This window comes from Chenopodium album, chromosome 22, assembly GCF_948465745.1.
Source record: "Chenopodium album chromosome 22, dcCheAlbu1.1, whole genome shotgun sequence".
Lineage (NCBI taxonomy): Eukaryota > Viridiplantae > Streptophyta > Magnoliopsida > Caryophyllales > Amaranthaceae > Chenopodium > Chenopodium album.
The window spans coordinates 34,065-47,866 of NC_137855.1; the positions used below are offsets into that span (position 1 = coordinate 34,065).

Below are 13,802 nucleotides of genomic sequence, written 5' to 3' on the forward strand. Positions count from 1 at the left end.
ACATAAATTCCATCTAAAATGATGAAATTTATGATAGATTAAAATTTACTAGCCAAAATTCGTCATATAACAGTTTTAAGTGACAAAATAAGTAATATTAAATGATAATTGATGGTTCAATATCATAAATCAAATTGATAATTTGTCTTTAAATTTAGTTATTACAATTTGAATATTTTTTTTTTTTTGGCAATTATAATTTGAATATTAATCCTTCTACAAATAAACATAAAGCCTATCTAAAATGAACATTTACGATTGATAAAAAGTACTAGCCAAAATTCACAGAATAACAATTTTACTCAAATTATGTCATAATTATGGAAAATTCTTATAAAATAATTTAATAACTATTATAAGAATAAATTCCATTAAAACTATGAGAAATCACAAACTCTAATTGAAATTTTGGTATTAGATCTGTGAAGAATTCTAATGATGATCTGTTCATATGTGATGAACATGTGCTAATATATAAATGAGCAATTACCAAAATGAAAATGAACATTTATTTTTAAAAAAAATCTATTACGAACTAAATGTACATTTCTTTATTCCTACAAAATAGATCAAATTGTCCATTATATTTTTAAATGAGCAATTGAACTGTATTTTAATTTTTTATGTCCAGTAATTTTATAAGCTAATAAGTAATAATACACACCACAAGTTCAATCAACTTAAAATTGATAATAATACCAAACATCATTCTACTATAATCATAATAAAATTATAAAAATCATGAACTACGAGTACTGAAATTTCATATTATTAAAGAATAAGGAAAAAAAAAAGTTAGGGTTATAACTTTATTTTTGCCAATAAAAATTATATGAAACGCAAAGTACTAGTGAAATTTAATATATCTAGAGAAAATAATTGAAAAACAAGGGAAAAAATTTAGGGTTTGCAATATTTTCCTTAAAAAAATAAACAAAAATAACTTATAATTTGATTTTCAACCTTTCTTTTGATGAAATTTCCTTTGATTTTATGATTTCATCTTTTAAATCTATTATTTTAATTGAGATCTAGCAAAAAATTTTTCAAGAGAAATTTGAGAGAATTTGGTAGTTTAGGAGAGAGAAAGTGGAGTGAAAAGTGGGTAAAATTTTGAGGAAAGAGAAAATGTAGTAGTAATATTTATTGTTTAAGCATTTATATGAGGAAAGAGAAAAGGTGAATTTTTTTCAATATTATAGTACTTACATGGAAAGGGAGGGAAGGGGGGTGTAGGTATTACTACCTACAGTGGGGTGTAGGTAATAACAATTACATCCCCATCCCCGCCTCGTCGGGTCCAATTCTAAAACTATCCCAAGCCCACCCTGCCCCGCCGGGTCCATTTCTAAAACCATATCAGCCCCACCCCCACCTAATCCCCCCATCGACACGCTTAATCCCCGCCTCCTTTATACAACAACACTACATAATTTAAATTACAACAAAAAAAAAAAAAAAAAAAAGACATTGTTTATATTACACTTAAAAAAAAAATTTATATATAAATTTACTACTTTATTTCACATAGTAATTATTTAAATGAAATAGTATAAAAGTATATAATTAATTTTTAAAATATTTAGATGGGTATGGGTGGGTATGAGGCAGGTATGAAGCGGGGCGGGTAGGGCAGAGCGGTGATGGGGCGGGTACAACCTAATACCCGCCCTGCTCCACCACCCGCCAAACCGATATGGGGCTAGTTTTTTACTTGACTCGCCCCACTGACATCCCTCATAAGAACAGCTAATGTCATTTGCGGTTTTGTCTAAGAACCGCTATCACTGTTAGCGGTTCATTTATAAACCAGATTTTTTTTTTTTAATACAAAAATAATAAGAACCTTGTACTAGTCCTACATGGACTGTAACGTGGGAATAAGTTTTTGGACCAACGCAATTAGGGAATTAATTTATAATTAAGAAATTTCTACAGAAATCGTTCGATCCTTGAATAACAAAGTAACCCTACAACAACGATAGAGTAACCCTTATATTACAAAGTAGTAACCTCTACTTTACAACCTATATTTAAATTGTGTCTAATACTCGTCATTTTCGGTAATTTTTATTAATTTTTTTAACTATTATTATTGTGAAGAAACGTAGCTCTTACATGCTTATAGCCGCTAGAGGAGAAAGTTTGGTTTGCGCTATGGTTTATAGCCCAAACCGAAACCAAATTAGTTTTGGGATTTTTCAAACCACACCGCAACATATTATTATACGGTCCAAACCAAATTACATTGTTTAGAATTCGATTTTAAATTTTATTTTAATTTTTAAATAAAATAAAATTGCAACGCAATTTTTTGGGCCTAGTGTTTTGAACTTTGATTTGTAACTTTTTTTTTAGTCTGACTTAACATTACTTGTGATTTTGGCCTTAGACTCAAAATCAGACTGGGTTAAAATTTAGATTTGGGCCTATATTTCGTTTTAATTTTCGTTTTTTCAAATCCTAAAATCGAAACCAAACGGCAATCTGCAATGTTTTTATTTATCGAACCGCACCGAACCATATTAACAAAAAAAAAAAAAAAAAAAACATAACTAATTCAACGTATTAGTTTCACCTAGGGATGACAACGGGTTGGATCTGGATCGGGTCCGGATCCGGATCCATTTTTGTATCTAGGATCCAGATCCGACCCGGATCCGTCGGGTCTGGAAAATGAAGACCCGGATCCAGATCCGACGGGTCCAACGGATCTGGGTCCGGATCCGGGTCCAATATATTTTGCCTAATTTTTTGCAATAAATGTAATGTTTGGGTCAAAAAATGCGTGCATTACAAACTTCCGTTTGGGGTTATTGAATTCAACTTATATTAAAGTTATACAACAAATTTAAAAACACAAAGTAACCAACTTATATTTTGAAATAAAAAATATAAACAACGAAAAAAGTACGATGTTACAAACGAGCTAATGAAAAAACAACGATGATGTATTCGATATGAGCATTCAAATTTCATCTCTTGAAAGGGCTAATCTTTATTTTTTTTTTTTGAGGGAACGGTAGAACAAGCTTTTATTAAATTAAATCCAATTCCGCAAGAGTGATGATACTCTGCGGGAAAGGTCCAGTTCAAATAAGTTCATCACAGGATCCGGTATCCCATCTAGCAATGTGATGGGCAACCGTATTACAAGCTCGTCTAACATGAGAAAAAACACAAACATCAAAAAAAGCTCTACCATGCCTTATATCCTCGTACACTAGGTGGATTGGGGTAAGACCCTTGTTCTTGCCATGAGCACCTTTTATAACACTAGTAGCATCGCTCTCCACATGAATAATGCTGAAACCGAATCTTCTTGCAAGGAGTAAACCATACCGAGCAGCCAGCCCTTCAGCAATTGCAGGACTTGTATAGGGAATGCGTTTTGCTGCAGCAACTAAGAGCTTCCCTGAAAGGGCTAATCTTTATCACTACTAACATTATCAACATTTTTAATAAAGAAACACACAATTATAGTTTTTTTTTTTTTTAAAAAAATAGGAAAAATAAAAAAACTGGTAAACGGATCTGGATCCAGGTCTTGGGGCCAAACCCGGATCCAGATCTGTTTTTTTCGGCAGGACCCGGATTCGACCCGGATCCATCGGGTCCAAAATTTGAAGACCCGGATCCGTGAAAACGGATCTGGATCCATGGATCCGGGTCGGGTCCAGATCCACTGCCATCCCTAGTTTCACCCCTACTTATAGGGTACACCCAACAAATTATTTTGTTTAAACAAATTATTTTGTTTAAAAAAATATACATTTTGTTTAAGATTAGAGATATTGTCCATTTATATACGTAATTTTATCTTGTCGCACATTCATATTTGTGTTTATTTGAGGATTTTGGAGCTATTTTTGCTATTAATACGTATTTTAATGTTTTCTTAGAGTTTGTATTATTTTGTAGGAATTGGCGGTTTCATGACAATTCTCGAGTTATGGACCACCATGAGATATTTAGAATTTGGAGCACATTCATTGAGTAAGAGATTTCGAGTTTGGTGATTAAGGGCTCGACTCCTTAAAATTGGCCTAGAGTGATGACCACCAAGTATTTTTTTTTTCCATTTTTTTTAATTTTTATTTTTTTGGGCCAATTACAACTAGACACATGACACATAACCTGTTATAACATGTCATTGACTTTTGTTGACCGGTTTGGGATTGAAGAAAGTAAACACTCCCAAAGTTTCGAAAAATAAATTTGAAGTTGAGATTATTAAAAGAAAATTGGCCAAAATTAAAATTATCAAACCCAATTTTTTCCAAAAGAATATATATGGAAAAGATATATACGAAGTAGTTTATATATATGGGTGCCAGTCCTACAAAAATCAGTATACAATGCTTGTCGATGACAGCTTTAATCTCCTTAACAAAGCATGTAGAGAAACTCATTAACTTTGGAATGTCTATTTCCAAAAATAAACATATTATTACAAAATATTCAGACTACGACATGCCGCATTCTCGTCCTGCACATGTAAGAGTATATAGTCAGATCCAAGGAAACTATAATACTGTATACGATTCTAAGATTTACTGTAACGTAGCATATCAGTCACACAACAAAACATCACAGCCACAGGTCACATATCATTCTCATGAAAATTCCAGACTTCATTATTTTTAACTCCACTAATCCCTGGGTGTTTCATAATAACGTGTCCTCGTTTAATTCACTAACTACCGAGGAAGAAGGCAAATCACCTGTTATAATTTACCAAGTGACCCTCATAAGAAAACGGCATATGCATATAGCTGGGATTCTGGGAAATTTGTCGCGCAATTGAATCAATAATATATGACAGTAAATAACTCGACCAAAGATACCTTAAATAATGGAGTATATAAAACATACAATTTATACAAAAACAAGCTTAACCATATTCTTAATAGGGGAGGGATGGATGAAAAGTTAGTGTCCAATAAATGAGCTACCGACGAAAAATTGATCGAGACATAATTAGAGAAATTTAACTATCTACACTAATATATTAAAGGCCGTTTTATAAAAATGTCCACGTGTTACGTAAACTCCCCTCATTATGCCACGTCATGCACAAGGTGTTCCTAAAAACGTCCACGCCACGTCATGCACTTATAATAATAAAAAAAAAAAACTCTCCACAAGATTTGAACACGCAACCTCTAAATCTAAAACTAATTGTTTTACCACCAATCTAAGTTATTTTTTATGTATTCTTTTGAATACAAAATATTAATATGTAACAAATGACAATTCAATATCAATCAATCAATCAATCAATCAAAGCCTTAATCCCAAAAGTGGGGTCGGCTAACATGAACCAAATTTGATTATTCCGTGTAGTCATCAACATAAATCTTTCTCCTCCATCCCTTACGATCCAAAACTTCATCCTCACGTAAATCCATGCACTTCATATCCTTCCTCACTCCTTCCAACCAAGTCATCTTTGGTCTCCCTCTTCCTCGTTTAATCCCTCCATGGTCCCACTCTTCCACTCTTCGCACCGGTGCACCCTCGGGTCTCCGTCTTACATGTCCAAACCAACGCAGACGATTTTCCCTTAATTTATCTACAATGCCCGCCACACCTACTTTCTTGCGAATAACCTCATTTCTGATTCTATCTCTTAAAGTGTTTCCACACATCCACCTTAACATGCGCATTTCCGTAACCTCCATCTTTTTAATATGCTCTTTCTTAGAAGCCCAACATTCTGTACCATAGAGCAACACTGGTCTTATGGCAGTCCTGTAGAATTTTCCCTTCAACTTTAAGGGAATGCTGCGGTCGCATAACACTCCCGTGGCCGCTCTCCATTTAAGCCACCCTGACTTAATCCTGTGGGTCACGTCTTGATCAATGTCACCATTCTTCTGGATGATCGACCCTAGGTACTTAAAACATTCACTCATGGTCAAATCCTTTCCATCCAAACTCACCACTTCATTGCTTGTCCCCCTCTGAGTGCCAAAACGACATACCAAATATTCAGTCTTACTCCGACTTAGCTTAAACCCTCTAGATTCCAACCTTTGCCTCCATTGCTCCAACTTGACATTAACCCCATCCTTAGTCTCATCCACCAAAACGATATCATCTGCGAACAGCATACACCATGGAACCTCATCTTGAATTGGTCTAGTTAATTCATCTAGAACCGTTGCAAAAAGAAAAGGGCTTAATGCAGACCCTTGATGCAATCCGATTGTAATAGGGAAATCTTTTGTCAACCCTCCGCATGTCCTCACATTTGTTGACACATCCCGATACATATCCTTAACTAGGTCTACATACCTTCGTGGGATACCTTTCTTCAACATTGCCCACCAAAGTATCTCTCTTGGCACCTTGTCATATGCCTTCTCTAAATCAATAAAGACCATATGAAGATCTTTCTTCTTTACCCTATAAAACTCCATCATTTGTCTTATCAAATGGATTGCCTCCATAGTAGATCTCCCAGGCATAAAACCAAATTGGTTATCTGAAATGCTTGTGCATGCCCTCAACCTTTGTTCAAAAAAGGAGGTATTTTGGAATACCTCTGACATTTTTTATCACTTTCTCTCTCTTTCTCCTTCTACCAACCCTTGAACCCCTGACCTTGTTAGGCTTAGAAAGATCCTAACCAACAAGACAATTCAATATGAGTAACAAATTTAATTACAAGAAAATTGATTTATAAATTATAATGTATATTAATGATCAACCATATGTAATAACCCGTGGCATCGCCCGGGCCCAAAAACTAGTTGATAATTAATTGATGGACTTTGGAAATAAAATAATTAGGCAATAAACAACACTACAGCAGCATTGTCAAACCTAAACCCAGTGCTAGAATGTTTAATTAAATGAAAAAAATTAATGATCTCATGCAACAGGAAAAAAAGGTTTAGTTTTCCTTTGATGTTGAGTATATCATAGCTGACCGCACCATGGGCTAGCCCATAGACCGACTGCACGAATGGAATACTATTTAGTAAAGTAGAAGAACCAACCTAAGAGCAAGTCAAGCTGCGCCCCCGGGGATCCGGAAAGGGTGAAGGAGCGCGCTCGCCTTTAACTTTTATATGAGGCCCCATATAAATAAATATTACGTTTTATCATGTATATACGGGACAAAATTAAATAAATAGTAAAGTAATTAATTTTCAAATTATGGGGCTAGTATTAGTCTAGATAAAGTAACTGTGGATTTTTAATCACAAAAACAACCAACAGGCATCCATAGCTATGCATATTTTCATCATCACACAAATGAACTCATGCAACCATTTCAAATTAACAAGTGACAAAAAAAAATCAAACAACACTCCAGAGTCCAGATGAGAAACTAAAAGCAAACAGAGCAACAACAAGTTACCACTATAGTCTGAAAAGCACTCCCCACAGAAAGCTTCAATATACAGCTTTCTGTCTGAGATGAAGAATCACCATCCTTGACATCGCTTTGGCCCTGCAGGAGTGTGAGTTGTGTCACTGTGAGATTCCACCTCTAATTGAAGACTACATTAAATGACTGCAGTCATATAGGATATACATACAAATGGAAAAAATAATAAACATGCACAACAATGGAATCCATAGACCTCGACTCCTCGATTAAGACAGTTTTTCTTGATTGTGTAGAGTGGTGAATGAATAAGGATAACCCACGCCGGTGAACAGGATTGGTATGGATAAAAAAAATAAAAAAATAAAAAAAAAAACACCACCACCAACCACCACCTATGGCAAAAGGGAAAAGAAGGTTTTATGTTTATTGAAAATGGAAACATCAAGTACTTCAAAATATCTGCATGATTCCTAGGTTCAAGCAGTTCACACCATAGAACAGGAAAGGGAGTGTCATAAATCAAACCATTATAGCTTTTTTCTGCTGAAACAAACTGCTTGCGAAATCCAAATATCCTAATTCTCCCTTTCTCCTTGCCTTTCATTGACGAAAATCAGTCACCAAAGCCGTTTTCAAATGATGAAATACAGATACATATGAAACTAAGTCACCAAAGCAGTTGTAAAATAATGAAATAAAGATACACATGAAATCAACAAGAGGATATTCAGTGGCAAAGAGGAGAGGGAACGATATAAAATAAGAGAAGAGAGCAATCAAAAGCCTTAAAAAATGTATTTCTCATCAGCTAAGTTTAAGCAGGTTATTTCAGAGTCAACTCTCAAGTACATTACAGCAGTAGTTGCAGATCACCAACCTTTTTTAAGTGTTTTTCATCTTGATTAACTTCAAAAAGAGAGGAGTAGTATGCTGGATCATATATAGATCCACCTAGTTGATCATCAGAATCTGAGGATTGTCTAACTACTGCAGGTGTGGCAGGACTTAGAAAACTGTTTCTTAAATCAAAATCTGCTTCTCGAGAAACTGCACTTTCGACATATGCAAGCCCCAGTCTGTACATCTGAATCCACAAGAACGCCGACGATATTCTTACTGACAATCCAAGAATTTGCATTACCAGAGTGAGTTTCAAGGAAAAGATAAATGATGCTCCATTATTCTCTGACGAGATGTGCCTGCACATATACAAGAAAAAAAGGACAGTCAGAAGAAAAGTCCATAGCCTAAAACTCCAATCAATATCCCACAGCTCAAAGGCTTCATAAACTTGTGGAAGCATTCAGAATGAGTTTCAACAAATTACTGGGGTAAGAAAATCAAGCTTCGTCAAATAGTTGGGGTAAAATATCAGAATCTACCATATACACAGACCAAGCAAAGAAAATAATTCCATAAACAGGGCGCTTCAAGATAGTTACAAAATTCACAATTATTAATTTCTTTACAATGTTGGTCACTATGTTTGGAGATTCAAATTTCAGATGTATATTGAAGTAAAGGACCAAAAAAAGTGTTAAGTGGAGCATTGCAATGAGGATTTAGAAGACAAAGCACCAAAAGAAGTCCCCACCCAATCTCTCAATCTAGCAGAGTTGACAAGGAGCAATGAGTTGAGGGCCTGTAACCAATCAGATAACTCCTTCATATCTCAGTCCAAGAGGATTCTCGTGACGATAAATTCCAAGATACCATCTACTAACCTAAAAGATGCTATTGGGGCATGATATGCGAAAGTCAAGGAGAAATTTATAATAAAATAACAATGGAGACATTGAGAGCTAATCTGTAAAGCTGTATGTTAGGAAAATAAATTCAGCATTAGTGGAGTATTTGCAATAAGGAATTAAAAACAAAGCCCCAGTACAGTTCCTCACCCAGAATCTCAATCTAGAAGAGTTGAAAAGAAACAAGAATTGAGAGCTTCCAACCACTCACCCAGAATCTCAATCTTGGGAAAATGATTCTCCATGGAAAACAATTGCAAAAATGGTTTTCCTTTGTTTGTTACCTTACAAAAAAATAATAGAGGAAGGGGAAAATTGGAGTGGAAGGGAGAAGATGGATGAGAGGAGAGGTAAGGATGTAAGGAGTAGGGAGAACTACTTTCTACCTTAGGTAAAATAGTTTTCCATCCTTTACAAACCAAACAATGGAAAGTGAGAAAATCATTTTCTTGAAAATTGTTTTCCGTCGAAACAAACGGAGCCTTGTCTCATCAAACACATGTTGTGTCGAGTTGACATGTATGCACCCATTGGTGAACATGACAAAAGATTGAAGTTTATAGATGCTGTAAAAGTGTGAAACACATTATGCGGAAGACAGTTAGGTTTGACAGGAACTAACTAAGGCCATTTACCCACTAAGATGTTGCAAGGCTCATCCAAGAATTTGTATGATATTGAAAAGTATTCATGTCGATTTAAAAATAAATAGTAGTGTATAAAGATGATGGATGAATAGAGGCAGCCAAGATTAATAGTGTTAAGGAGGAAGTTTCTAACCATATATCATAGGAGAAAAGAAGAAACCAGAAGATGTCCAGCAGGATTGCAGAGAAGAGTAAAAAGGCATAAGTTCGGCCAAGGCTTTGACTGCCACTCTCAATGGCAACAAGGGCAAACAGGGCAATAGCCAAGTTGATAAGAAGAACCCCGGTATACAGAGCTCCTAGAGATCCAACCAATGAGCATCCAATCTGAGAAAAGAAAAGAAAAATACCAACAGATTAAACAAGAAACTCATATTAAAAAATCAAAAATATCCAAAATTAAAAAGCTTGATAAACTTAACTTACTTGGACGTACAGGAGAATGACGGCGACGGATTGAAGTTTGTCGTAATCACGAAGCCAGGACTGTAATCGGGTCCTTAGAGAAGAACAAAGCATTATATTTGTATACCATAACCCTAATTCAATTCCCCTATTCGTTTCTCTCTCTCAATTTCCCCAACTGATTTCGAGAATACCTAAATTTATTGTTTCTTTGTTTGAATACCTAATGCTTACCCATTCTTCTGCTTTATCATCACCCTCAACCTCGCTTCTCTAAAGCCTAAACCGTCCGGCTTACCAATTTTAACTCTGTCCCTTCAACTTTTAATCAGAGACCTCCCTTGTATTACTGAACCACCTTTCTTTCTTATCGTTTGCCCTTGCAAATCCAGAATTGAATCACCTATTTTACACTTACTCACCTGATTTTCAAGATATTCAAAAAGCTGAGTATGATCCCGTGAACAAAAAATTAAATACCAGTAATATTAAAGAAAAACCATTATTTCTTACATCTACCTATGTTGTTAAGTGCTTTTGGTTTATCCTCAGTTGAATCAAAAAAAAAAAAAAAAAAAAAAAAAAAAAAAAAACCTATGTTGTTAAGTTTTTGACTAAACAAGGCTTGACTAGCTAATAATAATAATCAATTTGATCGGCCCATAATTTTAGGAAAGTGAGTTGAATGGAATAAATATTACGACTACGAATATTGATTAAAGTAAGAACTAGTGTGTAGCGCGGGCATTGTACTGCTACTTTAATTAAACAATGTGATTATTATATACATTTATTTTCATGTTTATAACATTAGATGGTTAAGTAACTATTTTTTTATAAAAGGTTGAGTGTTCGAATCCCCTTTTCATCAATTTTTGATATGAAGACGTTCTTAGTTACGCCTTTTAATACATTAGTATAGATATCTTCACCAAAAAAAATAACGTGCATGAAATGAATTACCCAATGCAAAATCAAGATGATTCTAAATAATGTAGCTAAATTCGGTGCATGCCTAAGGCCTCCCTAAGCCTTTACCTAACCCCGAAAAATCCCATACTTAAAAGCCAAAGTGGCAAAGTTAAATCGTAAACCTCTATCAACTTTCCGAAATCCAAAAATCCAATTACCAAAACCCCCAAATTCCCTTTCCATGAGCCAAATCTCAAACCTTTTATTTAAACCAAAACCTTCAAAATCATGTAAACATTTGACATTAGATAAAAATGTCCGGCCAGTTGTGTGTGTCGGGTAAGGTGCACAGCAGTGCGTTGTGCGATACGTCCCTGCAACTGCTCACATATTTATAGTGTGCCCTGCACTACTCGCATATTCTCTACCTCCAAATACTCTTTCTTGTATACATACCCCACATTTCTCCATTTCGAGTGGTCAAAACATTGCAAAAGCAAGCTGAAATTATGCCATATTATTATCTCTACTTTTTAAGAGCTCTCCCGAGCTCGTGCAAAGTCCTAACCTCTTTCAACTTCTAATTCATTATTTATCTCCATAATTTTCTAAACTATGGTAGGTGACTATAGGGTGGGCTAGAGCGAAGGTAAAAAAATCAGCTCACTTGGTTGGGTCGAGCCAAGGTTTGAGCTGAAAATGCTTCCTCAAAACCCATAAAATTAGATCGAGTTTAGTGGCCTTTTTTCGGATAGGGCAAAAGAAAAAGTAACTAAAAAACTTAAATACTATATAGTCATACTAATCATACAAGAGCAACTCATGGGAATCTTTTTTTGGCCCAAACAAGTCGGGCCTAACATGACCAGCTCTACTATCATACAAGAGCAACTCTTATTCATGAACTAAGACTTTTTGTAAGGAAGCAATCTTATGGTTGGATTCTATTATTGAGCTCCTTAATCACAAGATTCAAGGCTTCCTCTTCATACTTTAAGGATATTATGTTTTTTGCTAAAGTTTATGAGACTTCGTTCTTGGAGGTATTCTATTATTTCTATACTAATTCAAACGCTTAAAAGCTTGACTTTCAAAATTGTCTTACAAAATAAGTTATTTTCAAAATCAATCCACAACGCCGTCAAGTCTCAACTACCCCTTGTACATCTATGATTTTTTTAGCATAGAAGCAATTTAATGTGAATATCAAACTTAAATACCAAGGCTCCTTATTTTTGTATGTTTATGCCAAGATTGATGAAGCTTAAGGATGATCAACCTCTAATTCTCATTCTCTTTGCTAGAACCCTCTTTGTAAAATTCTTCAAGAATATATGATGATATGATGTCAATGAAGAATTATTGCGTTACATTTACATATGTTTGTCGTTATTCATCCATTTTAATAAATGGAATCAAATAAAGGGGTGTCACACTTTAACTTATTACTTCGTATTATTTTGATGGTCACAAACTCCATCTTTAAATTTGCAATCTTACTAATCTAACCTTTATTCGTACTAATCTTTTATTTATTTACTCGATTCTATATAATTTTGAACTTCATGGTCACAAACTCCATCTTACTAATCTTTAATTAATTTACTCGATTCTATATAATTTTGAACTTCTATTTATTCGTACCATTTAAAAGATGTAATAAAAGATAAGGAAAAAAAATATTATTTTCTTCTTATTTTGACAATCTGACAATCATTTCTCATTTTAATGAAAAAAATGTTAGGTGCCCCTTCCGCCTAGGGTGTATATATGAATCTATCTCTTTGCTAGATTATCGATTACCTTCTATGATTTTTCGTTAATAAACTATGTATAGAATATGTACTAAGTCTACGAAACATTATAATGAGGTTATCAAATTAAAAATTTTCATACATAGTACAAGTAATATACTTGTACAAAGTAAGTTTGTACATTTAGTAGTTGGTGATATGGTGAAAGAGAAAAAAAAAAAAAAAAAAAAAGCTTGTAAGTAAAAGAAATAATAAAATGATAGTGAATCATTAAGTTCAATTTAGTAAGCGTGGCAATTAATTAGAAAGAGATGATAAAGACAGGTTTGCAAATCAGTGATGGTATTTAAAGAAAATAAATATGGTAAAAAAAAAATACAAGTAAAAAGACAAATTTTTTTATGGGTTGAGATCTATTAAGGAGGATGTAAAGTGTTAAATGTACATATAATTTGAACTTGAGTATGCATAAATTTTTCTACTATATGTCATATGTGCAAATTTAATTTTTGACTTGCAACTTTTTTTTTCCCCAAAAAAATATATGTGCATATTATGCACAAAGAATATGCGAATTGTATTTCAGTCAAATTTTTGCACATCTAGCTACAAAAATATATATGCACATAAAATCATTTACATCCTTCATTTGACCTTAAATCATTATTTATTACTCATAATTTATCAAAAAGCTAGACAATGGTGCTTACAAAAAGTGTCCACTTTGTTTGTACTATAACAGGTTTAGAAAGTAGTTAATCAAAAAATAGTGAGCCCGACCTGATTTATAAATATTTTTGGGCGGGCTTGGGATTGGGATTTTATGTAATTTTAGTTGATTTTTTTGGCCTAGACCGAAAAGGACCAAAAAGCCCAAATACCGCCGTGCAAATTTATCACCACCGCCATCATTTCAAGCAAATTGACAATCTTGCCCTTATTATTTTTTTTTCTCTAACATTTGTCCATTAACCACAACCATGTGAACCAC

At 34.1% G+C, this 13,802-nt stretch overlaps 1 protein-coding gene across 1 annotated transcript; it reads right to left on the bottom strand.

Annotated features, from left to right (window-relative positions):
* Positions 1 to 4,224: 4,224 nt before the first annotated feature.
* Positions 4,225 to 10,681, bottom strand: LOC145604823 (uncharacterized). Its single transcript, XM_081660793.1, has 5 exons — positions 10,167 to 10,681; positions 9,874 to 10,067; positions 8,223 to 8,544; positions 7,373 to 7,465; positions 4,225 to 4,489 (listed from the first exon to the last, which is right to left on the bottom strand). The coding sequence occupies exons 1-5, from the start codon at positions 10,257 to 10,259 to the stop codon at positions 4,451 to 4,453; spliced, it is 741 nt and encodes a 246-aa protein (XP_081516919.1). The 5' UTR covers positions 10,260 to 10,681; the 3' UTR covers positions 4,225 to 4,450.
* Between the last annotated feature and the right edge of the window lie 3,121 nt (positions 10,682 to 13,802).

Bases quoted from the DNA above. Each gene is read 5' to 3' on its own strand.
- LOC145604823 (XM_081660793.1), bottom strand. From the start codon at position 10,259: ATGCTTTGTTCTTCTCTAAGGACCCGATTACAGTCCTGGCTTCGTGAT. The intron at 8,545-9,873 runs GTTAGAAACTTC...GTATATGTGCAG, and splicing joins CTTTTCTCCTATGATATATG to GCACATCTCGTCAGAGAATA. The intron at 7,466-8,222 runs GTTGGTGATCTG...ACACTCCTGCAG, and splicing joins ATGAAAAACACTTAAAAAAG to GGCCAAAGCGATGTCAAGGA.